At 42.9% G+C, this 25,269-nt stretch overlaps 1 protein-coding gene across 5 annotated transcripts in view; it reads left to right on the top strand.

Moving 5' to 3' along the window:
* The window catches only part of LOC138744630 (diacylglycerol O-acyltransferase 1-like), a 132,679-nt gene that overhangs the window by 4,348 nt on the left and 103,062 nt on the right, over positions 1 to 25,269 (top strand). For 3 of the 5 annotated variants that reach the window (XM_069901078.1, XM_069901079.1, XM_069901080.1), the window contains exon 2: positions 24,995 to 25,082. In XM_069901078.1, coding sequence (XP_069757179.1) covers positions 24,995 to 25,082 — 88 coding nt within the window. Of the gene's footprint in view, positions 1 to 24,994; positions 25,083 to 25,269 lie in introns of those variants that run through there. The other 2 variants (XM_069901083.1, XM_069901081.1) reach the window with 2 other exon arrangements.

Consider the following 25,269-nt stretch of genomic DNA (forward strand, 5'->3'; position numbering starts at 1 on the left):
ACTGTTGTTTTGAAAAGCAACAGATGAAAGAACTCAGGATTAGATTCGGAGCCGCAATCTGTCTGAGTGGAGGTTGCTGTTCTAGGAGGATCATGTGGTTTTGCAAGCAGAGAGGGGAAATAAACAGGCTTTTCTCGGGGAGAGGAGGAGAGAGAGAAGAATTCAGTTCTGCAGTTCCAGAGTCAGCAGCAGCTGGGACTTGAGCTGGAAAGCTTGTGGAAACCCAGCCCCCCCCCCCCATTTTGAAGACGGGTTGTGAGTGCTAAGTTCAGCCTGGTCAAAGCCCTTGTGGTCCATCCAAGAGGAGAAGACTGGCTGTCTAAAGTTTCACTTGAAATAAGAGAAACAAAAAGGAGCTCTGGTGACCTGAAAGAAAGAGGTTATCATCTGGAAAACCCTAATGGAGCAAGTTTCTTTGGCAGGACACTGACATGGCTGATTAAAAGGGATCAGTTTGTGTCTGGAAATAACAAATCTCTCTTTGAAAACCGATGAAAACCTTCCTGAACGTAACCATTTACCTTTCAAACACCAAAGCCTTGTGACATTAATAAATTTTAAATTCTGTTTTCAGTATAAAAATTCCCTGTAACCAGTGCACTTGGAAGAATGAGAAATGAGATTGGACTGAGGTCGGACCTGTACAAAAGGGACAGACTCCACTTGAACTGGAGGCGGACCAATGTGCTGGCAAGCAGATTTGCTAGAGCTGTGGGGTAAGGTTTAAACTAGTTTGGCAGGGGGGTGGGGAACAGAGTGTGAGAGCAGTGTCAAGGGAGCATGACCACCTAGATAGGAATAATAACGATAATAAAGGTAGGATGGATGGAGATTAGGGTAGAAGGTAGAAAAGAGAATATATGAGGGTCATTCTCTGAAATGCATATATTTTAATGCAAGAAGCATAGTGAACAAGGTAGATGAGCTTAGAGCATGGACAGATACTTGGGGTCATGATATTGTGGCAATTAGTGAGACCTGGCTACAGGAGGGGCAGGACTGGCAACTTAATATTCCAGGATACATTTGTTTTAGATGTGATAGATCAGGGGGTAAAAAAGGGGGAGGAGTTGCTCTGCTTGTTAAGGAGGACATTACTGCCGTGAGGTGGCAGGATGGTCTGGAGGGGTCGTCCAGTGAGGCTGTTTGGGTGGAATTGAGGGGTGAAGGAGGCATGAGGGTGCTAATAGGGATGTATTACAGACCACCAAATGGGCCAAGAAAATTAGAGGAACAATTAGGGAGATAACGTATATGTGTGAGAATCATAAGGTAGTGATCATGGGAGATTTTAACTTCCCTCACATTGTTTGGGATACCCATACAGTTAGAGGGCTGAATGGGCTAGAGTTCGTTAAATGTGTTCAAGATTGTTTTCTAAATCAATTAGTAGAAGGACCGACTCGGGACGGTGTAATACTGGATCTCCTGTTAGGGAACAAGCTAGGTCAGGTATCGGACATTAATGTTGGAGAACAAATTGGGTCTAGTGATTATAACTCTGTTAGTTTTAGGGTAGTTTTAGGGAAGAGCAAGGAGGGGCCTAAAGTTGAGGTTCTGGATTGGAGAAGAGCAAATTTCGAAGGGGTTTGGGGAGTGTTGAGTGGGACAGGATATTTTCAGGTAAGGATGTAAATGAAAAAATGGAGGATATTTAAAAAAGAAATTTTGAGGGTACAGAGTAGATATGTCCCAGTGAGGATCAAAGGAAAGGCTGGTAGTCAGGGAGGCTTGGTTTTCGAGGAATATTGGAAATTTGGTTAGGAGAAAAAGGGAGGTGTACAAGAGGTATAAAGAGCAGGGAGCTGAGAATTTGAAGGAGGACTACAAGGAGTGTAGAAGGAATCTTAAGAAAGAAATTAGAAAGGCCAAAAAAAGGCACGAAGAGGCTTTGGCAGACAGAGTAAAAATAAATCCAAAGGGTTTCTATAGGTACATTAAAAATAAAAGATTAGTGAGGGATAAAATTGGACCCTTTGTAGATAGCGAGGGTAGGCTGAATGAGAAATCAGAGGAAATGGGGGAAATTTTGAATGATTTCTTTGCCTCGGTATTCACTAGAGAAAAAAATATTGAACCAGTTGAAGTAAAGATAAATAGTGGGGAGGTCATGAAGCATATAAGGATAACCGAGGAGGTAGTGATGGCTGTGTTGAAAAAGATAAAGGTGGATAAATCTCCAGGACCGGACAAAATATTCCCAAGGACACTCAGGGAGGCTTGTGGACAGATAGTGGGGCCATTAACAGAGATATTTAGGATGTCACTGGCCATGGGGGTAGTGCCAAAGGATTGGAGGGTGGCGCATGTGGTTCCGCTGTTTAAGAAGGGGTCCAAATGTAAACCTGGGAATTATAGGCCCGTGAGTCTGACGTCTGTGGTGGGCAAGTTGATGGAAAGTGTTCTGAGGGATGGTATTTACAAATATTTGGAGGTACAGGGATTGCTAGGGAGTAATCAGCATGGTTTTGTCAGGGGTAGATCATGCTTGACAAACCTGATTGAGTTTTTTGAGGGGGTTACAAAAAAAGGTTGATGAAGGGAAAGCTGTGGATGTTGTCTATTTAGACTTTAGTAAAGCTTTTGACAAAGTTCCCCACAGGAGGTTAGGAAAAAAGGTGGAGGCATTAGGTATAAATGAGGAGGTAGTGAAATGGATTCAGCAATGGTTGGATGGGAGGTGTCAGAGAGTAGTGGTAGAAAATTGTTTGTCCAATTGGAGGCCGGTGACAAGTGGAGTTCCTCAGGGATCGGTCCTGGGTCCACTATTGTTTGTTATATATATTAACGATCTGGAAGTAGGGGTGGAGAATTGGATAAGCAAGTTTGTGGATGATACAAAGATTGGTGGTGTTGTGGACAGTGAGGAAGATTACCGTAGATTAAAAGGTGATTTAGGAAGGCTGGAGGTGTGGGCTGAGAAATGGCTGATGGAATTTAATACAGATAAGTGTGAGGTGTAACATTTTGGAAAGGCAAATCTAAATAGGTCATATGCATTAAATGGTAGGCTATTGAGATGTGCAGAGTAACAAAGGGATTTAGGAGTTATGGTAAATAGTACCCTCAAGGCTGATACTCAGGTAGATGGTGTGGTGAAGAAGGCATTTGGAATGTTGGCCTTCATAAATCGGAGTATTGAATTCAAGAGTAGGGAGGTTATGATGAAATTGTACAAGGCATTGGTGAGGCCAAATTTGGAGTACTGTGTACAGTTTTGGTCACTGAATTATTCTTTCTTTGGCTTGGCTTCGCGGACGAAGATTTATGGAGGGGGTAAAAAGTCCACGTCAGCTGCAGGCTCGTTTGTGGCTGACAAGTCCGATGCGGGACAGGCAGACACGATTGCAGCGGTTGCAGGGGAAAATTGGTTGGTGGGGTTGGGTGTTGGGTTTTTCCTCCTTTGCCTTTTGTCAGTGAGGTGGGCTCTGCGGTCTTCTTCAAAGGAGGTTGCTGCCCGCCAAACTGTGAGGCGCCAAGATGCACGGTTTGAGGCGTTATCAGCCCACTGGCGGTGGTCAATGTGGCAGGCACCAAGAGATTTCTTTAGGCAATCCTTGTACCTTTTCTTTGGTGCACCTCTGTCACGGTGGCCACTGGAGAGCTCGCCATATAATACGATCTTGGGAAGGCGATGGTCCTCCATTCTGGAGACGTGACCCATCCAGCGCAGCTGGATCTTCAGCAGCGTGGACTCGATGCTGTCGACCTCTGCCATCTCGAGTACTTCGACGTTAGGGATGTAAGCGCTCCAATGGATGTTGAGGATGGAGCGGAGACAACGCTGGTGGAAGCGTTCTAGGAGCCGTAGGTGGTGCCAGTAGAGGACCCATGATTCGGAGCCGAACAGGAGTGGTAGGAAGGATATAAACAAAATAGAGAGAGTGCAGAGAAGGTTCACGAGAATGTTGACAGGATTTCAAGGTTTGAGTTACAGGGAAAGGTTGTGCAGACTGGGGCTTTTTTCTCTGGAGCGTAGAAGATTGTGGGGGGACTTGATAGAGGTGTTTAAGATTTTAAAGGGGACAGAAAGTAAATGTGGATAGGCTTTTTCAATTAAGAGTGGGGGAGATTCAAACTAGAGGGCATGGTTTAAGATTGAAGGGGGAAAATTATAAGGGGAACATGAGGGGAAATTTCTTTACGCAAAGGGTGGTAGGGATGTGGAATGAGCTTCCGGCAGACGTGGTTGAGGCGGATCATTGGTTATATTTAAGGAATGACTGGATAATTACATGGAGAGGAGGGGACTGGAGGGGTATGGACCAGGTGCTGGTCAGTGGGACTAGGAGGGTGGGGATTTGTTACGGCATGGACTAGTAGGGCCAAACTGGCCTGTTCTGTGCTGTAAGTGGTTATATGGTTATAACTTTTCTGAACTTACATACATGTGTGCTTAGAATTAGAAGGGGGGCAAGTTAGGTTAAGTAAGTTAATAGTGATAAGTTAAAGTTGATCCTGTTTTCATGTTTAAAGATAATTAAAAGCAACTTTTGTTTAAGTAACCATTTGTCTTGGTGACTATCTATTGCTAGTGGGTTTTGAAGTCCTCTGGGCTCGTAACAACGTTATGCCACAGCTCCATGCACATGCAGACCTAACCCTACTGGTGGAAAAAACGCACCCAGTGGCACCATTTTGATGCGGTAACTCTGCTGCCGTGACTGTAAAATGCAGAGCCAGTTTGCCTGCCATCATTGATGTGCATCACCACCCAACCCTGCTCCCCCCAAACCAGTGCTAGCATGGTGACCCCCGAGTCCACTGTTGGTTTGGCTTTGGAGGGACTTCCCTGGCGTTTGGCTGACTGCAGAACGACCAGACTTCAGGTGGTCATCCACCAATGTCCAGTGTAAAAGTCTTATCATTTCTGTTGAGGACTTTGAAGGGGCCCTCGTATGGCCTTTGAAGGGGGAGCAGGGTGGGCTCCATGGCAGACTAACACAAAATCAGCTTTCAGCAAGTCCAGGGGCATGGAAGTGTGTTGGAGCCTGTGGTGCCAGGGAGACCAATCTGTCTCTGGTTTTGCAGTGCCCACCCTCCTTCCATGTCTGAGCCCTTGGTGGTGTGGAGGAATTCACCCAGTAGGGTCAAAGGGATGCCATACACCGACTCTACTGAGGAGGCCTGTAGATCCTTGGATGCACTGAGGAAGCTCGTCCACCCAGTTGTGTCCATTCAGGTGGGCTATGAGTGCTGGTGGAACCGTTCAACCAAGCCATTGGACTGAGGATGGTAGGTGGTGGTGGTAGAGAGTTTCGTGCCAAGGAGTGACTCAAGTTGCATCCATAAGGCTGAGGTGAACTGAAGCCCCCCCCCCACCCCACCCCGTCCGTGGTGATATGGCCCAGTGTTCTGAAACGGGATATCCAATGAGTGAGCAGTGCCCTGGCATAGGAGTCTGTGGACGTATCCTTGAGGGGAATGGGCTCTGGCCATCTCAGTCTACCACAGTGAAGATACCGGACCTCGTGGGAGATGGGCAGTGGGCTGACGATGTCTACAGTAAGTGGCCAAATCATCAGCCCGGCAGCTCAAAGTGTTGGGTGAGGGCCTTCGCATACCTGTGGATCTTGGAGGCCTGACAATGTGTGCAAGTGCAGGCCCATTAGGTGATCTCTTTCCTCAAGCCATGCCAGGCATACTATGCTGCAACCACGCGAGCTGTAGTCTTAATGGACGGTTGAGCGAGGTTGTGAATGGCATGGAACACTCAATACCTCTAGTGTTCTGGGATGACTGGGCATGGTGAGCTGGTGGACACGTCACGCAGTAGGGTGTTGTCACAGTCTGGCAGTCTGATGCCCTGGAAACGGAAGCCTGTGATGGCTGTTCTGAAAGCCTAGGTCTCATTGTCATCCTTCTGCACTTGCACCAGCTCGGAGTAGTCCAAACCTGGAACAACGCCTGAATAGTGAGCCTGGAGAGGGCATCTGTGCCAATGTTATCCTTGCTGGAGAGGTGGTGGTGGTGAATATTCCAAGATGTATGCCAAGTGGTGCTGTTGGCGTGCTGACCAGGGATTGGAGACCTTGGAGAAGGCATAGGTGAGGGGGTTGTGGTTTGTAAATACCATGAAGAGCCTGCCCTCCAGGAAATACCAAAAATGTCTGACAGTGAGGTAGAGGGCTAGGAGCTCTCGGTCGAATGCACTATATTTAAGCTCGGGATGTGCAAATGGTGGCTGAAAAAGGCTAGCGATTTCCAGAAACCATTGAGTAACTGTTCAAGTACTTCCCCATCACTGTGGCTGATGCGTCGACTGTAAGGGCAGTGGGTACATCCATTCTGGGATGAACCAGAAGGGCATCGCAGTGAAAGCTATGTCCGCCACCTCAGTCCAAGTTAAGTCTTTTTGTTTGGCTGACATCATGGCGCATGATCTGTGCCACAGCTGGTATAAAGTGGTTGTAAAAGTTGACCATGCCAATGAACTCCTGGAGGCCCTTGATATTGGGTCTGGCAAACTGCTGTATTGTTGTGACCTTCTCCGGTAATGGCGTCGCACCATCTTCGGTTATTCTGTGGGCAAGGAATTGGATCTCTTCCTGGTCAAACTGGCACTTTGCCACGTTGACCGTGAGACCAAAATCAGACTTTGTGTGTTCCTGGTGGTTCCTGCTGGCGATGAGGATGTCTTTCAAGTATATGAACACAAAATCCAAGTTCCTGCCCACTGCAACCATTAAGCGTCGTAAGGTTTGCGCTGAATATTTAGTCTAAAAGGCATGCATAGGAATTTGAAAAGTCCGAAGGAAGTGATGATGGTTGTTTTGCTGATGTTGTCTGGGTGGACTGATGATATCTGATGATAGCTCTGCACCAAATGGTTGCACCATGTAGGTTTGCTGTGATGTTCTATATGTGTGGGACCGGGTAGCTGTTGAGCATAGTGGAGTCATTGTAGTCTCCATAGGGTCGCCAGCTGCCTGAGGCCTTGGGCACCATGTTTAATGGGGAGGCTCATGGGCTGTCTGACTTTTGGACTATTCCCAGCTCTTCCATCCATTTGAATTCCTCTTTGGTTAGCTGCAGCTTGTCTGGGGAAGCCTCCTGGCCTCAGCGTGGAGGAGTCGCCCCTGCATCAGTATGTGGTGCTGCACCCTGTGCCACGGCATGGTGGACAAGCATTAGGGCCTGAGGGTGGATAGGAAATCGGCCAAGATGCGGCTGTACCTGTCTGTGGGGGTGATGACAGCTGCCACGGTTTGGGTCTACGGATTGGCTGCTGTGAGCTGGACAGTTTGGAATGTTTGAGCGTGCACCAGGCATTTTGCTTTCAGGTCTACTAGCAGGCTGTGAGCTCGGATGAAATCTGCACGAGTGGTTTCTCCACTTTGGCGAGTGTGAAGTTCCATCGAAAGGTCTCTTCGCCAAGGTATAACTGTACGCACCGCGTGCCCAAGGCAATGTTGTTGGCCACTCAGTTGGTCCACATGGGCGTGGTCAGGTCTCCAAAGACATTGGCAGGATGATGCTGAGTTTGGCTCCTGTGTTGAGAAGGAACCGTCTGCCTGTCATTTTGTCCATGACATGCAATAGGCTGTTTGTGTGACCAGTCGCTGTAGCCATTAGCAGCCAGGACTGTTTGCATTTATGTGCTTCTGTCTCCCAGCATTGTTGGGTGCCTCAGTTGGTCTGCGGGGATGTGGCTGCTCCCTGTTCGTTTGGCCTGCTGCTCTATCTGGGGATGTGTCAGCTGATGCATGGCAGATTTATTTTCTGGTTTAGTGCACCATAGAATGTCCATTCTTGCTGCAACCTTATGAGAGTCACTGAAATCTGTGTCCGCTAACAGAAGCTGGCTGTCATCTGACCGCCTGCTCAAACATATTACAGTTTACAGTGCGGAAACAGGCTATATCGGCCCTATGAGTCTGCGCCGGTTCACTTGAACAACTTCACTAGCTCTCCCCTCCCACTCTCTGCCCATAACCCTCCAACCCCCTCATATCCATGTACACATCCAACCTTATCTTAAATGACAGAAAGGACCCTGCCGCAACTATCTCCTCTGGAAGATCATTCCATTCTGCCACTACTCTCTGAGTGAAGAAGCATCCTCTAACATTTTTTCTAAATTTTTGTCCCCTTACCCTTATGCCCTTGTTCCATCCTCCCCTGCCCTCAGGGGAAAGAGTGTACTCATGTCTAATCTATCTATTTCCTTCAAAATTTTAAATACCTTCATCAAATCCTCTCTCAACTGCCTAAGTTTCAATGAATGAAGTCCCAGTCTCCTTAATCTTTCTCGGTACTCTAGATGTTGTAAGCCAGACAGCATCCTTGTAAATCTGGTCTGCACTCTCTCAACCTTATCTATATCCTTCCTATAACTTGGAGACCAGAACTGAACACAATACATCAAACCTGGCCTCACCAATGGTTTGTGGTCTTTGGCCAGCGTGAGCATTTCATCCAAAAGGGCGGATGGTGTTCTGTCCCCCAAGCCATCCAGGTGCATAAGCCTGGCTGCTCTCTGGCATCTGGAGAGGCATAGGTGCTGATGACCAACGCCTTTAATACAGTGTATTTACCTTCCTCCAGTGCATTTTGCATGAGGTTGTCCACTCTGGCTGAGGTTTCCTGGTTCAGGGAGCTGATAACATGGTAGTACTTGGTGGAGTCTGAGGTAATTTGTTTTATCTGGAGCTGTGCTTCAGCTTGCTTGAACCAAGTGCGTGGGTGAAATGTCCAGAAAGTTGGAAGTTTGAGGGTAACTGCACTTACTGCTGCAGTGTCCTTGCTGTTGAATCATCTGGATTTGTCGAGGTCACCAAATTAGCGGCAGCTACATGGAGTTGAAAGAATGGGACCAACACTCGGTTCATCTGCACTCCAGTTGCTTATTCTAACTTCCTGCGCTGGGGCTTATAAGGCTGCCCATAAGTCCCGTCCGCGTGCCGGAGGTGACGTCATGACGCTCCTGCATGTGCATACGGACCTGACCCAACCGACGGAAAAGACATTCCTCGTGGCGCCATGTTGATGCGGCTGCTCTGCTGCTGCAGCCGTAACATGGCAGAGCCAGTTCACCTGCCGTCATCGATGTGCACTGCCACAATGTCGCCTTTATTAGGGGAATCAAGGGTGAGGAACCATGGGTACAATCAGCAAGGGGTGGGCCAGCCATACACATACAAACAGTATTAACAGTGGTTCTTTTTCTTCTTTGGCTTGGCTTCGCAGACGAAGATTTATGGAGGGGTAATGTCCACGTCAGCTGCAGGCTCGTTTGTGGCTGACAAGTTCGATGCGGGACAGGCAGACACAGTAGCAGCGGTTGCAAGGGAAAATTGGTTGGTTGGGGTTGGGTGTTGGGTTTTTCCTCCTTTGTCTTTTGTCAGTGAGGTGGGCTCTGCGGTCTTCTTCAAAGGAGGTTGCTGCCCGCCGAACTGTGAGGTGCCAAGATGTACGGTTTGAGGTGATATCAGCCCACTGGCGGTGGTCAATGTGGCAGGCACCAAGAGATTTCTTTAAGCAGTCCTTGTATCTCTTCTTTGGTGCACCTCTGTCACGGTGGCCAGTGGAGAGCTCGCCATATAACATGATCTTGGGAAGGCGATGGTCCTCCATTCTGGAGACGTGACCTACCCAGCGCAGTTGGATCTTCAGTAGCGTGGATTTGATGCTGTCGGCCTCTGCCATCTCGAGTACTTCGATGTTGGAGATGAAGTCGCTCCAATGAATGTTGAGGATGGAGCGGAGACAACGCTGGTGGAAGTGTTCTAGGAGCTGTAGGTGATGCCGGTAGAGGACCCATGATTCAGAGCCAAACAGGAGTGTGGGTATGACAACGGCTCTGTATACGCTAATCTTTGTGAGGTTTTTCAGTTGGTTGTTTTTCCAGACTCTTTTGTGTAGTCTTCCAAAGGCGCTATTTGCCTTGGCGAGTCTGTTGTCTATCTCGTTGTCGATCCTTGCATCCGATGAAATGGTGCAGCCGAGATAGTTAAACTGGTTGACCGTTTTGAGTTTTGTGTGCCCGATGGAGATGTGGGGGGGCTGGTAGTCATGGTGGGGAGCTGCTGGTGGAGGACCTTAGTTTTCTTCAGGCTGACTTCCAGGCCAAACATTTTGGCAGTTTCCGCAAAACAGGACGTCAAGCGTTGAAGAGCTGGCTCTGAATGGGCAACTAAAGCGGCATCGTCTGCAAAGAAAGACCTCAACAATGAAGACACTGTTTACATCCAGTACCGCACGGATGGCAGTCTCTTCAATCTGAGGCGCCTGCAAGCTTACACCAAGACACAAGAGCAACTTGTCCGTGAACTACTCTTTGCAGACGATGCTGCTTTAGTTGCCCATTCAACTGTGGTTCTACCACACAGTTAAAACCCTGAACGTTGCTTGTAAATTAGCTGCATCAACGCCAATCATGCTCGCAATGCTTTGGTCTTAGAGCAAGCATTCAAACAGAGAATTCGCCTTTTCAACATGAACTAGTATCAAAGTTGAAATTTATTGTCAGAGTATGTACATGACATCTGGTGGCTATTCCAAAGGAGGACATGGTGATATGTATGGTAATATATGATAACCATGTCCTCCTTTGGAACAACGCTGAGATTCTTTTTTTCCCAGGCAGAATTTCTAATTAGCACTAATTGTAAATTGTACTCAAGGTAAAAAGACAACTATACAAAATAAAGAAATGTAAACAAAGAAAGAAATGTAAATGAACTGTGCTATACAGAAAAAAAATATTCAGCTGTAAATAATATGCAAAGTAAGGTTCATATTGCAAAGTAAGATTCAATATTGCTAGTTTAGAAGTCTGATGGTGCATGATCCTGGGGGTACGAGTCTTGTGGCATCCATACCTCTTTTCTGATGATAGCAGCAAGATGGTGTGCAGATCCTTGATGATTGCTGCTGCTCTGACAGTAACATTCCATGATATTTTTCATGAGTTTGCTTGTGATGAACTCTGCGGTGTCCAGTACTTTTTGCAGGGCTTTCTGCTCAGAGGGATTGCTGCGCCATACAAGACCATCATTGAGCTAGTCAGCATATTTTCTACAACACATCTGTAGCTTTTATAATGATCCTCTGTATAGACTTCTGGTCAGATACCATTATCATACAATGAGGCAGCCAGACAAGCCACTCTCAATTGTGTTCCTGTAAAAGGATGTCAAGATTGGGGCTGGTAGCCTTGCCTTTCTCAGCCTCTGTAGAAAGTGTAGGCACTGCTCTGCCTTCTTGACTAATGATGAGGAGTTGTGAGTCCAGGAAAGATCGTCCTTTATATGCACGCCGTGGAACTTTATGCTCTCCACGACATTGTGCATTGAAGAATGGCTGACCTTCATCTTCCTAAATTCAACAGTCATATCTTTTGTCTTGTCCACACTGAGACTTGAGTTGTTGTTGCACCATTTTACGTGCATTTCACCCTTCTCTCTGAAATGTGTTTAATGATCCTGTTAGAATTGGCAGTGAAGTCGTGAGTCAGCAGTGTGAATGGTAGTGGGCTGAGAACACAGCCTTGAGGTGCGGCAGTGATTGAGCTTGAGGTTTTGCTGCCACCCTGTGGTCTTTCAGTCAGGAAGACCAGAATCTAATTTCAGAGAGGGGTATTGAGACCCGGTGAAGACAGTTTATCCACCAACTTCTGAGGTATGTTTGTGTTGAATGCTGAGTTGGTCAATGAACCAATAAACAATGAGTAACATCCTGCCTGCCAGATAAGGCAGGATTTCATGGAGGATCAAGACTATTGCATCATCTGTGGACCAGTTTAGACGGTAGGCAAACTGGAACAGGTTCAATATTGCTGGAAGGTATGATTTGATGCATTCTAGCACCAGCAGCTCAAAGCTCTTCATGATCATGACATCAGTACCATTGGATGGTTGTCATTTAGTCTGGTTACTTGGGCACTGGGATGATGGTGGCTGCCTTGAATCCTACAGGGACAGTGGACTATTGAAATGAAATTATGTGAATGACCATTACGACCTCTGTTAACTGGGTCAAATAGACCTTCAACTCCCAACCAGGTACATTATTGGACCTGCTGTTTTGTGTGGGTTCACCTGAGATAGGAAGTTTCTCACCTCAGCTGCCTCTATGCAGGGTGCTTGACCTTCAGGGAGAGGCGAGGCTTTCTTTGATGTCACCTTGTTTATTCTCATCAAATCGTGAGTAGATGATATTCAACCTGTCAGGAAATGACCCACAAGGTTGACTTGTAATCAGTTATGGTTTGAATACCTTGCCACGTGTGCTTTGTGTTTCTGGTGTCACACAGGTGTCTGTAGATTCTCCGTGCATACCCACACTTTACGTTCCTGATTGCATGAGAGAGTTAAGCCTTTGCTGATGTGAATGCTATTTTGTCTCCCTATCTAAAAGCAATGTCACAAGCTCTGAGTAATGCATAAATCTCCATGTTGAGCCATGGCTTTTGATGTGCCCTGAATGTGTAGTGTTTGCTCACTGTGACATCTTCATTGCACTTGCCTTTGAAGCTAGTCACTGTGCTTGTGTATGCATTGTTGTTGATGTGGTCATTGTAGGTGGCCACCTTCCTGAATCTACAGTTTCAAAGTAGTCCTGCAGCACTGATGTGGCTGGCTTCCTTTGGGCAGGTCCTGATCTCCTGTGGACCTAAGCAGCTATTAACAGGATGGATATGTCCTGAGTGGTGGGGGGAGGTAGGGAACAACCTTGTATGCTGCAGGAATATTTGTGCAGACCAGATCCAAGATATTCCGTCACCTCCACTGGTTGTAAAGTTGACATGTTAGAACTTTGGCATGACTGTTTTTAAGTTGATGTGATTGAAGACACCAGCAACAATTATACCTCCATCAGAGTGAGTTGGCTGGAGTTCAGAGATGGCCCCATAAAGCTCTTTCAATGTTTTCCCATCATTTGCAGAAAGAGGAGAATAAACTGCTGTGATTAGAGTGGCTGTGAATTCTCTGGGTAAGTTGAAGGGTCTGCACTTCACAATAAAGAGCTATATCTCAAGAACTAGTACTAGTTCTGTTTAAAATTATGTATGACTAATTTCCACCAGATTTTCTTTCATAACAGTTCTCTCTGCAGGAAAAGAAAATCCTACTAAATCGTTATCATGTGATCTCAAGTCAAAGATCCCTTGTTATTGGCCCAACAGTCACTGGGAATGATTTTCACATTTGTAACTTCTTAGTGTCTTGAAAATTTCCATTGTCACCTTTTCTGATCCTTTTTCAATATTTTTATTGATTTTATCAAACAAAAGTTCCATCGGTATATAAAAGTATTAACAAACCTTGTATAGCAATACAAATAGTACTGAGTCCTATGTTACATTAAAAGGAAAGATAAAAAGAAAAACACTATACTAAATATCTAATTCAATCCCCTCCCATCAAAAAGCTACTGACTAACACAATCTATTACTAATAAAAAAGGAAGGTAAACATTGAGTTCAAAAACCAAAAACTAATGAATCTTGCACATTTTGAAAGTAATTAAGAAATGACCCCATAAATTAAAAAAATTAAGATTCATTTCAGTAGTGGAATATTTAATTTTTTCCAAAGTCAGACATCCCATCATATCAGATAACCAATGATTATGAGTGGGAAGGACAGCATCTTTCCATCTCATTAAAATGGCCCTTATGATAAAGGAGACAAAGGCAATGACATAGGATTGTGAAACAGTCAGAATTAAACCAGATGGCCCACTTACTCCAAAGAGAGCAATAAAAGGATTTGGAGTTAAATTAATATTAAGAACTAAAGACATGGTACTATATACCCCTTCATAATAACTGGAAAGAGAAGAACATAACCAGAATATATGATACAGTGTACCTTCTTCAGTTATCCATTTATCACATTTATAAGAGAGATTAGAATAGAATTTAGCCAATTGAACTTTGGAATAGTGGGCCCAGTGTACTACCTTAAATTGTATTAATGAATGTCTAGCACAAAGAAAGGATGAAACCTTTTCTGATCCAAAGGAAAAATCCAATCTTTAACAAGCTCATTAAATTGAAGTTTAACATCCTTAGTTAAAGCTTGATATCAATTATACTTTTAAATGTTATTTTATCCCATAATCTGGAGTCTCGGGTGTTTTAGTACCAGGAACTTTGACGTGAACTGCGGAGCGTAAAATCCATCATACACTCTTCAACACCTATTCCCTCAGCACCCTTCTGCAACCTACATCTTTTGGCAATGTAGCAATGTAGTTCTGGTGCGAGGAAGGGACAGATGAGACGTGCTCCACATCAGGGTCATGCCCAGCGCGGAATGCCACACTGACCACCGGCTTGTTCGCTGCAAGCTCACCTTCACTTCAAGCCAAAGTTCAAGAACAGTGGACCCCCTAGAAAGAGGTTCAATGTTGGAAACTTGCAGTCAGACGAAGTGAGAGGAAACTTTCAGGCTAACCTCCAAGCAAAGCTCGAGGATGCAAACTGCCTCACGGACACATCTCCTGAAACCCTCTGGGATCAGCTGAAAACGGCCATACTGCAATCCACTGAAGAGATACTGGGCTTCTCCTCCAGGAAAAACAAGGACTGGTTTGACGAAAACAACCAGGAAATCCAGGAGCTGCAGGCAAAGAAGCGATCTGCCCACCAGGCTCACCTTGCAAAGCCTTCCTGGCCAGAGAAAAAATAAGCCTTCCATCTCGCATGCAGCCATCTTCAGCGCAAACTCCGGGAGATCCAAAATGAGTGGTGGACTAGCCTTGCCAAATGAACCCAGCTTAGTGCCGACATTGGCGACTTCAGGGATTTCTATGAGACACTAAGGGCGGTGTACAGCCCCTCACCCCAAGTCCAAAGCCCTCTGCGCAGCTCAGATGGCAAAGTCCTCCTCAGCAACAAGATCTCCATCCTCAATCGATAGTCATAACACTTCCAATCTCTTTTCAGTGCCAACCGCTCAGTCCAAGAATCTGCCCTGCTCCAGCTCCCTCAACAGCCCTTGAGTCTAGAGCTGGATGAGGTCCTTACCCGGGAAGAGACATAAAAGGCAAATGAACAACTGAAAAGTGGCAAAGCAGCAGGTATGGATGGAATCCCCCCAGAGGTCTGGAAGGCAGGTGTGGCTTTTGCGCAAACAGAGGAAATACTGACATGGTCTTTGCCCTCAGAAAGCTCCAAGAAAAGTGCAGAGAACAAAACAAAGGACTCTACATCACCTTTGTTGACCTCACCAAAGCCTTCGACACTGTGAGCAGGAAAGGGCTTTGGCAAATACTAGAACGCCTCGGATGCTCCCCCAAGTTCCTCAACTTGGTTATCCAACTGTCTTCTTCAGCATGATGCTGAAACAAGCCATGAAAGACCTCAACAATGAAGACGCTGTTTACATCCGGTACCGCAAGGATGGCAGTCTCTTCAATCTGAGGCGCCTGAAAGGTCACACCAAGACACAAGAGCAACTTGTCCGTGAACTACTCTTTGCAGATGATGCTGCTTTATTTGCCCATTCAGAGTCAGCTCTCCAGCGCTTGACGTCCTGTTTTGTGGAAACTGCCAAAATATTTGGCCTGGAAGTCAGCCTGAAGAAAACTGAGGTCCTCCATCAGCCAGCTCCTCACCATGACCACCAGACCCCCCACATCTCCATCGGGCACACAGAACTCAAAACGGTCAACCAGTTTACCTACCTCAGCTGCACCATTTCATCTGATGCAAGGATCGACAACGAAATAGACAACAGACTCGCCAAGGCGAATAGCACCTTTGGGAAGACTACACAAAAGAGTCTGGAAAAACAACCAACTGAAGAAACACGCAAAGATCAGCGTGTACAGAGCCATTGTCATACCCACGCTCCTGTTCGGCTTCGAATCATGGGTCCTCTACCGGCATCACCTATGGCTCCTAGAATGCTTCCACCAGCGTTGTCTCTGCTCCATCCTCGACATTCATTGGATCGACTTCATCTCCAACATCGAAGTACTCGAGATGGCAGAGGCCGACAGCATCGAATCCATGCTGCTGAAGATCCAACTGCGCTGGGTGGGTCATGTCTCCAGAATGGAGGACCATCGCCTTCCCAAGATCGTGTTCTATGGCAAGCTCTCCACTGGCCACCAAGACAGAGGTGCACCAAAGAAGAGGTACAAGGACTGCCTAAAGAAATCTCTTGGTGCCTGCCACATTGACCACTGGCAGTGGGATGATATCACCTCCAACCATGCATCTTGGCGCCTCACAGTTCGGTGGGCAGCAACCTCCTTTGAAGAAGACCGCAGAGCCCACCTCACTGACAAAAGACAAAGGAGGAAAAACTCAACACCCAACCCCAACCAACCAATTTTTCCTTGCAACCACTGCAACCATGCCTGCCTGTCCCGCATCGGACTTGTCAGTCACCAACGAGCCTGCAGCAGACGTGGACATACCCTCCATAAATCTTCGTCCGCGAAGCCAAGCCAAAGAAAGAGAAGAATATAAATAGATTTGAGACAGCAGAAGCATTAAACTTTATGGTAGTATTCAGGAAGTTGAGGCTAAGATCAGATCTGGTATGGTGTTCAATGGAATAATGGGGAGGGATGGTTAATTATCTATAATGTATTGTTAGTCTTTCGGGCAGTTCTGTGGAGGAGGAGTAGTAACCTGCAGATGCAGTGGTGGTTAAATGTTTTCAAAGAATATGACTGAAAATAAAGTTAAATGCTTTAAGGTTTATATATTCATCCAAGTGATGTTTGTTCAGTGTAAGGTCTGTAATGCATAAATATTGGGAGAATTTGGTATGATTAGTGGGTTACATACATCCACTGATCTTATTTGAAAGACTGAAAAATTCATATTCAGTAACATTGCAGGATCTTTGGAGACTTTTATGCACATGTCACAAGTAGGTGCTAATTGAAATGACGTCACGAAATGAATAGCCATTGTTTTGGAGGAGACAAACTGGCTGCGAGTACCTGCAAAGTGGTTACAGAAAGGTTACTCCTGGGTTTTGTTTATCTAAGACAATAGCTTGACTAAGGGGGAGAACTCCTGTCATTTGCTGAAGAAGGTGGGGTTTTTTTTGCAAGTGAGAGAGTCACATGGCCTTTTTGGCAGTTGGAGAGAGAGAGAAGACTAGTTCACAAGTTCTCTCAGCTTGTGGGTCTGACACTGAATGGAGCTGAACAGTGCAAGCCAGGAAGAGCTGATTGGAAACAAAGTTCCAGAGCAGTGGATGGCTGGAAGTGCTATCTGTCTTATATTTCTATTGGAATAAGAGGAACAGAAAGGAACTCTATGGTGGTAGCCTGAAGAAAGAGGTTACCATCTGGAAAACCCTGATGGGGCAAGTTTCATCAGCAAGACAGTGAGGTGACGAATGGTGGTACCTCAGTTGTGGACATCCTGGAACAATAAATATCTCTCTGCAAACCCAACAAAAACCTTCCTGAGCGGTAAACATTTACCTTTCGAGCTCCAAAGCCTGGTGAGCTTAATACATGTTAAATTCTGTGCACAATATAAGAATTCTCTGCATCCAGAGAACTTGGAAGAAGGAGAAGTGAGATTGAACTATGAACCAAAGAACTTTTCTTAAATTTACACACACATTACATACACGTGCACTTAGAATTAGAAGGGGGTTTGGATTAGTTAAGTATAGAGATAAGTTAAAGTTTGATTCTGTTTTCATGTTTAAAGATAATTAAAAACAACTTTTGATTAAGTAAATACTTGTCTTGGTGAATGTCTATTGCTGCTGGGTTTTGGGGTCCTTTGGGCTTGAAACATTTTAGTATAGTATTTTTGTCTTTTAAACTATTTATTCTTAATGCAGGTATATTAGGCATTGTAAGAATGAGTCTCAAGCAACCAAAAAGCTTATCTGGCATCTACCAGTCTTCATAGTTGGCAGATACCAGGGGTTTTACTATATAAATAATGAGCAAAATACAAGTCTTTAAATGAGTCTCTGAATGAATCTATTGTTCAGGAATCTGATAATTGAAGTGTAGGAATTATTCCTGAACTTGATGATATGGGTTCTCTCCGATGCCAACATTCCTTGTTAATATTGTCAATGATAGGGAGAGTTTTGCCTGTAATGTACTGAGCTGAGACCACTACCTTTTGCAGGATTTTTCACTTGGAGGTATTGGAATGTGATGCAGCCATTGTTTTGCCAAGGTATCCAATGACATAGCAAACCCTAAGCAAACTCCTAAGGAAGTAGAGGCACTGATGTGGTTTATTCTCTTTTTTTTAAATAATTTTTTATTTTTCACACTGAACCATATCAACCAAAATATGTACAAACATTTCTCATTAAATGTACACAGTGGCATTTTCTCCCTTTTCCCCCCTTTCCCTCCCCCCTCCAAAACCCATAAATATTCAACATAATCAATACAGTAAAACCATAAAACAATATCTTCACACATAGGAAAATTAACAAGAAAAATGCGTCATCTATTTGTTACACACTGAATCTAGTCATTTTGTCTTCTTTTCATTTTAGGTGATGGAAGTCCTTGGCAAGCTCTCTCTGTTATGTTCCATGTATGGTTTCCAAATTTGTTCAAACAATGTGACTTTATTTTTTAAATTATGTTATTTTTTCCAATGGAATACATTTATTCATTTCCATGTACATTGCTGTATACTCATGCTCTCTTCCATTTTCCAAGTTGACATTATACATTTTTTTGCTGCTGCTAGAGCTATCATAATGAATTTTGTTTTGCACTTTATCCAATTTGAGGCCTAATTTACTTCTTATGTTACTTAAAAGAAAGATCTCTGGATTTTTTGGTATGTTATTTTTTGTAATTTTATTTAATATCTGATTTAGTTCTTCTCAAAACTTATTCACTTTCATACATGCCCAAATTCCATGTACTGTTGTTCCCATTTCCTTCTTACAGTGAAAACATCTATCCAATAATGTTGAATCCCATTCTTTTAATTCTTGAGGAGTAATATATACCCTGTGTAACCAATTATACTGTATCATGCGTAACCTTGTGTTTATTGTATTCTTCATAGTTCCAGAACATAACTTTTCCCATACTTCATTTTTTATCTTTGTTTAAATCCTTTTCCCACTTCTATTTAGGTTTATAGTTTATTTCATAATTTTCCTTATCTTGCATCTTAATATACATATTCGTTATAAATCTTTTAATTAACATCGTGTCTGTCATCACATATTCAAAGCTGCTTCCTTCTGGTAATCTCAATCTGTTTCCCAATTTATCCTTTAAATAAGCTTTCAATTGATGATATGCAAACATTGTACCATGAGTTATTCCATATTTGTACTTCAGTTGTTCAAATGTTGATAAATTATTTCCCAAAAAACAATTTTCTATTCTTTTGATTCCTTTTCTCTCCCATTCTCTAAAGGAAAGGGTATCTATTATAAAAGGGATTAGTGGATTTTGTGTCAATAATAATTTTGGTATTTGGTCATTCATTTTTTTTCCTTTCTACATGTATCTTCTTCCATATATTAAGTAAATGATGCAATACTGGTGAGCTGTTATATTGCACCAACTTTTCGTCCCATTTATAAAGTATATGTTCCAGTACCTTCTCCCCTATTTTATCTAGTTCTATCTTAGTCCAGTCTGGTTTTTCCATTGTCTGGTAAAAATCTGATAAATACCTTAATTGTGTGGCTCTGTAATAATTTCTAAAGTTTGGTAACTGCAAACCACCTTGGTTATACCTCTCTGTTAATTTATCTAAAGCTACCCTTCATTTCTTCCCTTTCCACAAGAATTTCCTTATTATTCTCTTTAGTTCATTAAAAAAAATTCTGTTAAGGAAATTGGTAACGTTTGAAATAAGAATTGTATTCTTGGGAACATGTTCATTTTAATGCAGTTTACCCTCCCTATCAACGTTCTTTCTAATGTTCTAAGTCTTCCTGCAATTTCTTTATTAGTTGCTGATAATTTAGTTTGTACAAGTGGCGTAAGTTATTATCTAACTGATGTGCTTTCTTCTCAATGGCATTAATATGATGGTCCAGAACAGGTCCCACGAGATAGTGACACTCCCAGGAATTTAAAGTTGCTGGCCCACTCCACTTCTGATCTCCCCCACTGATGACTGGATTGTATACTTCTAGTTTATCTTTCTTAAAGCCAATAATCAGCTCCTTGATCTTGGTGACATTGAGTGCGAGGTTGTTGTTAGTACACCATTCAGCCAATTTTTCAATCTCCCTCTTGTATGCTGACTCATTGTCCTCTTTTATACAGCCCAATTGCGAAACTTGTGGTGTTGTTGTTGTACCTAACCACTCAGTTATATGTATTTGAATTGGGTTGTGTGGACACACGTTTGAAATGGTAAAATACTATTAAAATACCAGACTAGTAAACTGAAAACCTGGACAAATAATCCAAATCACAAATTCATATCCAGTATAGCATTTGGGGGATTAGGATAATTTGGAATTTTGGTGACCATGAAAATACTGAATTGTTAAAAAATTCATACTGTTCAGGAAAGGAAATTGGCTTCCCTTATTGAGTCTTGCATATATGAGTGTACGGGATGCTTTGTGTTTAACTTTGGGCTAATACTAAGTTGGCAGAATGAATACAATATATAAATGGGCCATTTGGCCTATTAAGTCCTTTCCATTTTATTTGAAAGCAGTCCACTCGCCAAACCCTGAAGTTTCTTATTTTCAGGTAATTTTCCCAACTTCTTTTTAAATCCCATTTCTACTTTGGGAAGTTTATTTTTGATCATAACTACTTCTATTAAAGTATGTTTATCTTTGTCATTTTTTAATTCTTTTGCCAATCACTTCCATTCTAATTTGTGATCCCTCTGCCATTTCAAACATTCTCTCTCCACCCACTCATCCTTGGGATTATTTTAGTAAAAATGTCCTGCACATTTTTAAAGCTTTTGTATCTTTCTTAGTGTAGCAGCAATAACTGGATATAATGCCTCAATTGTACCTAAACTAGTGTTCTCCAAAGGTTCACTGAGTTCTTTGCTCTTGGATTTTTGCCTCTGTTTATAAAATGAGCAAACCCTATGCCAGTAACCTATCATATCACTTTCAATAAAGTTTCATATTTAATTCCAGTCCTCACTTGAAGCCCATTTTGAATCGTGCCCTCTAATTTACATTATTTCTTCTTATTCTTCTGATTAAAATGAACCACTTATCATTTTAGCTACTATAAGTATAGATCGCCCTTGTACCTTTTTTAAACTTTTATTCCATCCAGAATTTTGATGACCTCTTCCTTTGCTGAGTCTGTAACAATACCTTTCCCTTTGGTGAAGACTGGTGAAGTATTGTAAAACTCCTTTAATCTGGCATGCTTCGGTGTTTTGTTGGTGCACATCCATCAGATACTCTGAACTGTTAGATATTATTTAATTAATGTTTTATCTAACTTTGGATTAGCAGTATTCTATTAATATTTTAACTTTTTTCTTTAAAAATTGCATAGCAGAATAATAAATTTTAACGCAACCTTAATTTAAAGAGGGGACAGGGAACAAAGCTGTCTTAAGTTTCAAGGGACATGGAGAACAGAACCAAGCAAGTTTAAAGGAAGCACGGAGAACAAAACCAGGTGAATATTAAGAGAATGCAGGAACTGAGCCTTAGCAGGTGGAAGAAAGCAGGAGAACAGGGACTCTAATGAGTGCAAAATTTGTGACCACCAGGATCCCAGTAAATGAAAGAGGATTGTCAAGCTGAGGTGACAGCAAGTCAGAGGGTAGTGGTTGAACCAAGTTCCTGGAGAATGAAAGAAGAGTGCTGGAACTGGAGCCTAAGTAAGGGGACACGTAGTTTAGATACGTGACCTCAGAGAGTGAAAATGGAGCTCAAGATCTGCTGCCCTGGTAAATAAAAAGGGAGCACTTGATCCAAGGCTCCACTGAGTGGTATGGGAGTGCAGCAGTGATTACCCGAGGCACCAGAGGTAATCAGTTGATGTCTTTTGAAAAACCATTACTTGCCAAACTGTTTTCTTTTGCAGAAGCCAATGGTTGAGCCTTTGGGATTTCGGAATCATCAGCAGTTTATCAGAATTTTATTATATTCAATCTATAATTTAGCTATGTCTGTTTCCTTGAATAGATTTCCTTTGATCTCTGATTGGACCCACCTCCTCTTACAACCCTTTACCTATTCATGTGTCAATACAATATTTTTGGTGTCTTTGATATTTGATATCAGTCACTTTTTTTCATTTTCTCCCTTTTTAAATTCCACACTCCAAAGCTTTCTATAATCAGTTTGGTTCTCATGTATGATAGCAATCATCATTCTGTCATGATGCTTTTTTTACTTCTCTGTTTTGTCCCCAATCACTTCCCCATCCATTACCATTTCCTCTTTCAGGAGAACCAGTTCTCACTTTGATCAGCTTTATTAACACCATTCTCTTCCCCCAAATAAAGAATGTGGCATGGGAATCCATTTAGGCCAAATCTATTCTTTCTGGGATATGAATATTTTTTGATTTGGTCCTGCTTAGATCCCCTTGGGTGTCCTCCAGGTTCCATTATGCTCCAGGACTATCATGTATACAAGATGCATTCCTCCACACCAGTTGTCCCCTTGGTATCTACTCCTGTCTCCACAGGAGATACACCACGTGCCCACAGCTTCTCCCTCGCCACCATTCTGGGCCCCAATCAGTCCATCCAAGTGAAATAATGGGTCATCTATTGTATTTGGTATTCCTGCTGTGGTCTCCTGTTCATTGGAGAGCTTGGGCACCCTCTGGGAGATTGCTTTGTTGAACACCGGTTCTCCCCACCAGAATAGCGTGGATCTCCCAGTGGCCACCCATTTCAATTCCCCACCCCATTCCCTTGCTGACATGTCTGTCCATGGTCTCATGCACTGCCAGACTGAGACCACCTGCAAATTCAAGGAACAACACCTCATCTCCATCTGGACACCCTCCAACTAGATGGCATGAGGATAGACTTCTCTGGCTTTTGTTTAAACCCCCCCCCCTTCCCCGATCACCTTTCCCCAGATCTGTCTCTCTCCCTTTTTCCTTTGTCTCATTTCACAGAGCCAAAATCAATTCTCATTTCTCCTCTTATCACATCCAATTATAACATCTTTTGTTAGTCTGGACTCCTCCCCCAGCAAGCACTGTCTTTGTTCTGAGCATTCCTGTTCTTTGCTTATTCCTTGAAAAAGGGCTCAGGCCCAAAATGTCAGCAATGTATCTTTATTTCTTATGGACACTGAAAGATTGACTGAGTTCCTTCAGCATTTCTGTGTTTTTAATGCAAGATGTATTGTCTACTGAAAGAGCTCATGCAGAGAGGACTGGATGACTGCCTCATAGACCAAGAAATTAGGCAGATATTGCAAGAGGTTTCAGAACACATCATGCTATATAACTTCTATTTCAATGGAATACTGGAGAGGGAATACACAGAGTCAATTCGGCGGGTTTGTAAATGACTCGACTGTATTAAGTGGGTGTAGAAAGGATGAGGGCTAAACTAAAAGGGATTTAAGGTTTAATTTTATTTGTTAGAAAATACCTAGTACAGTGAGTTGGGCTATTCTGGAAGCAGACTATCTCTAACATAGTAAAGAGGACAATTATAGAGATTAGAATTGTAATGAAAGATCAATTTAGCACAAAGCAAGGGCAGCATGAGACCTCTGTTATTGGGTTCATTTAGGAGCCTGATGGCTGTTGGGAAGAAACTGTATTCAAGTCTGATGCATACTTTCATACCCTTGGGTATGAAAGAAGAGTGTGTGTCTGCATGTGATGGGCCATTCAATATGTTGGCTGCCTTTTCTGGGCAATGGGAGATGAGGTGGAGATCTTGCGCCTGGCAGTTCCCATACCATGCGGTGATGTGTCCATCAAGTGTGCTTTCAATAGTGTACCTTTTGAAATTATTGAGAGACATACCAAACTTAATCTTCTAAGAAAGTAGAAGTATTGGTGCCCTTTATATTCATATCGGATGTAGGTAGATAGAAACAGAAGATCCTGCAGGTACATTATCAGGAACTAGAGAGGAAATTAAAGAGTTGAATCACAGAAGTTAGTGATTCTGGATTATTATCAATGCAACGTGCTATTGAGTATGGAAGTAGGAGAATGTTGAGAAAGAATATATGGCTGAAGAAATGGTGCAAGAGGAGAAGGTTTAGATACTTGGACATTGTGACTAAATCTTGAGGAAATGGACCTGTATCAGTGAGACAGATTACATTTCAACAGAACTGGAACCAATATTTTTCAGGAAAGTTTGTCCTCGGGTGATTTAAACTAGTTTGACAGAGTGGCTCACCATTTCTGAAGTGAGAGGGGAAAAATTGGATGGAGAAAGCAAAAAATAGATTTTTGGTGGTGCTTAATTTTTCATATTTTAACTAGGGACGATGATGAACTTTATCTAGTTCTGATGAAGGGTCATTGAACTGAAAGTTACGATAATTCTGCAGCTTTGTCTTTTGAAGATTGTAGATCCTATTGGAAATAGGAAAACAATTATGAAGGCAAATAACAAATTTAACAAGGCTGTGATAATTAGGCATTATTAATATTGGGCAATTCTACCCAAATCTGCTTCCACTGTTTCCCTCTTTTTACCTACTCTTGTATTTAATTCTCTCTCTCTCTTTCTCTCTCACACACATCCACCCACCCACACCTTTTGTCCTATATATTTAACAGCCAACCTTCATCATTAACTGTGTTCTAAAATTACCACTTCTTTCTCCATGTCACTTCTGTTTGTTAATTTCCTGAGTAAAATTGTAAATTGCTGTCAAAAGTTTTCCCCTGTAAATTTCTTTACTGTAATGTACAATTATGGCATCTGATTTACCTGATACATGATTTATTGCTATTTTTAATGTATTATGGATTGATGAAAACACCTAAAGAAATAATTATGACTATTGTTTGTTGTTCACTGATTGATGATAATAATAATTAAATACCAGTAAGTTACAGTGTACATAGTAGATTTAATAAGATAATCTGAATTAGCTTGGATTTTTCTTTTTTTTTTACACAGTTGCCACAAAATACGAGAATCTCTGTTAAGTTCCTCCAGTGGATTTCTTAACTATCGTGGGGTTTTGAATTGGGCTGTGGTTGTGCTGGTAGGTCATATTCCTAGATCTAAGAAAACAATAACAAGAACTATATTGCATGCATTTGCAATGTTTTATTTTAATGTAAATGACTGAATGTACTTGCAAATGTCATATTTGTACAAAAATGTCTTTTTGTACTTCTTTGAATTACTGACATTACTTTCATATCAACTTTTGTTTTCTTAAGACTAAA

Source organism: Narcine bancroftii, chromosome 10 (assembly GCF_036971445.1).
Source record: "Narcine bancroftii isolate sNarBan1 chromosome 10, sNarBan1.hap1, whole genome shotgun sequence".
NCBI lineage: Eukaryota > Metazoa > Chordata > Chondrichthyes > Torpediniformes > Narcinidae > Narcine > Narcine bancroftii.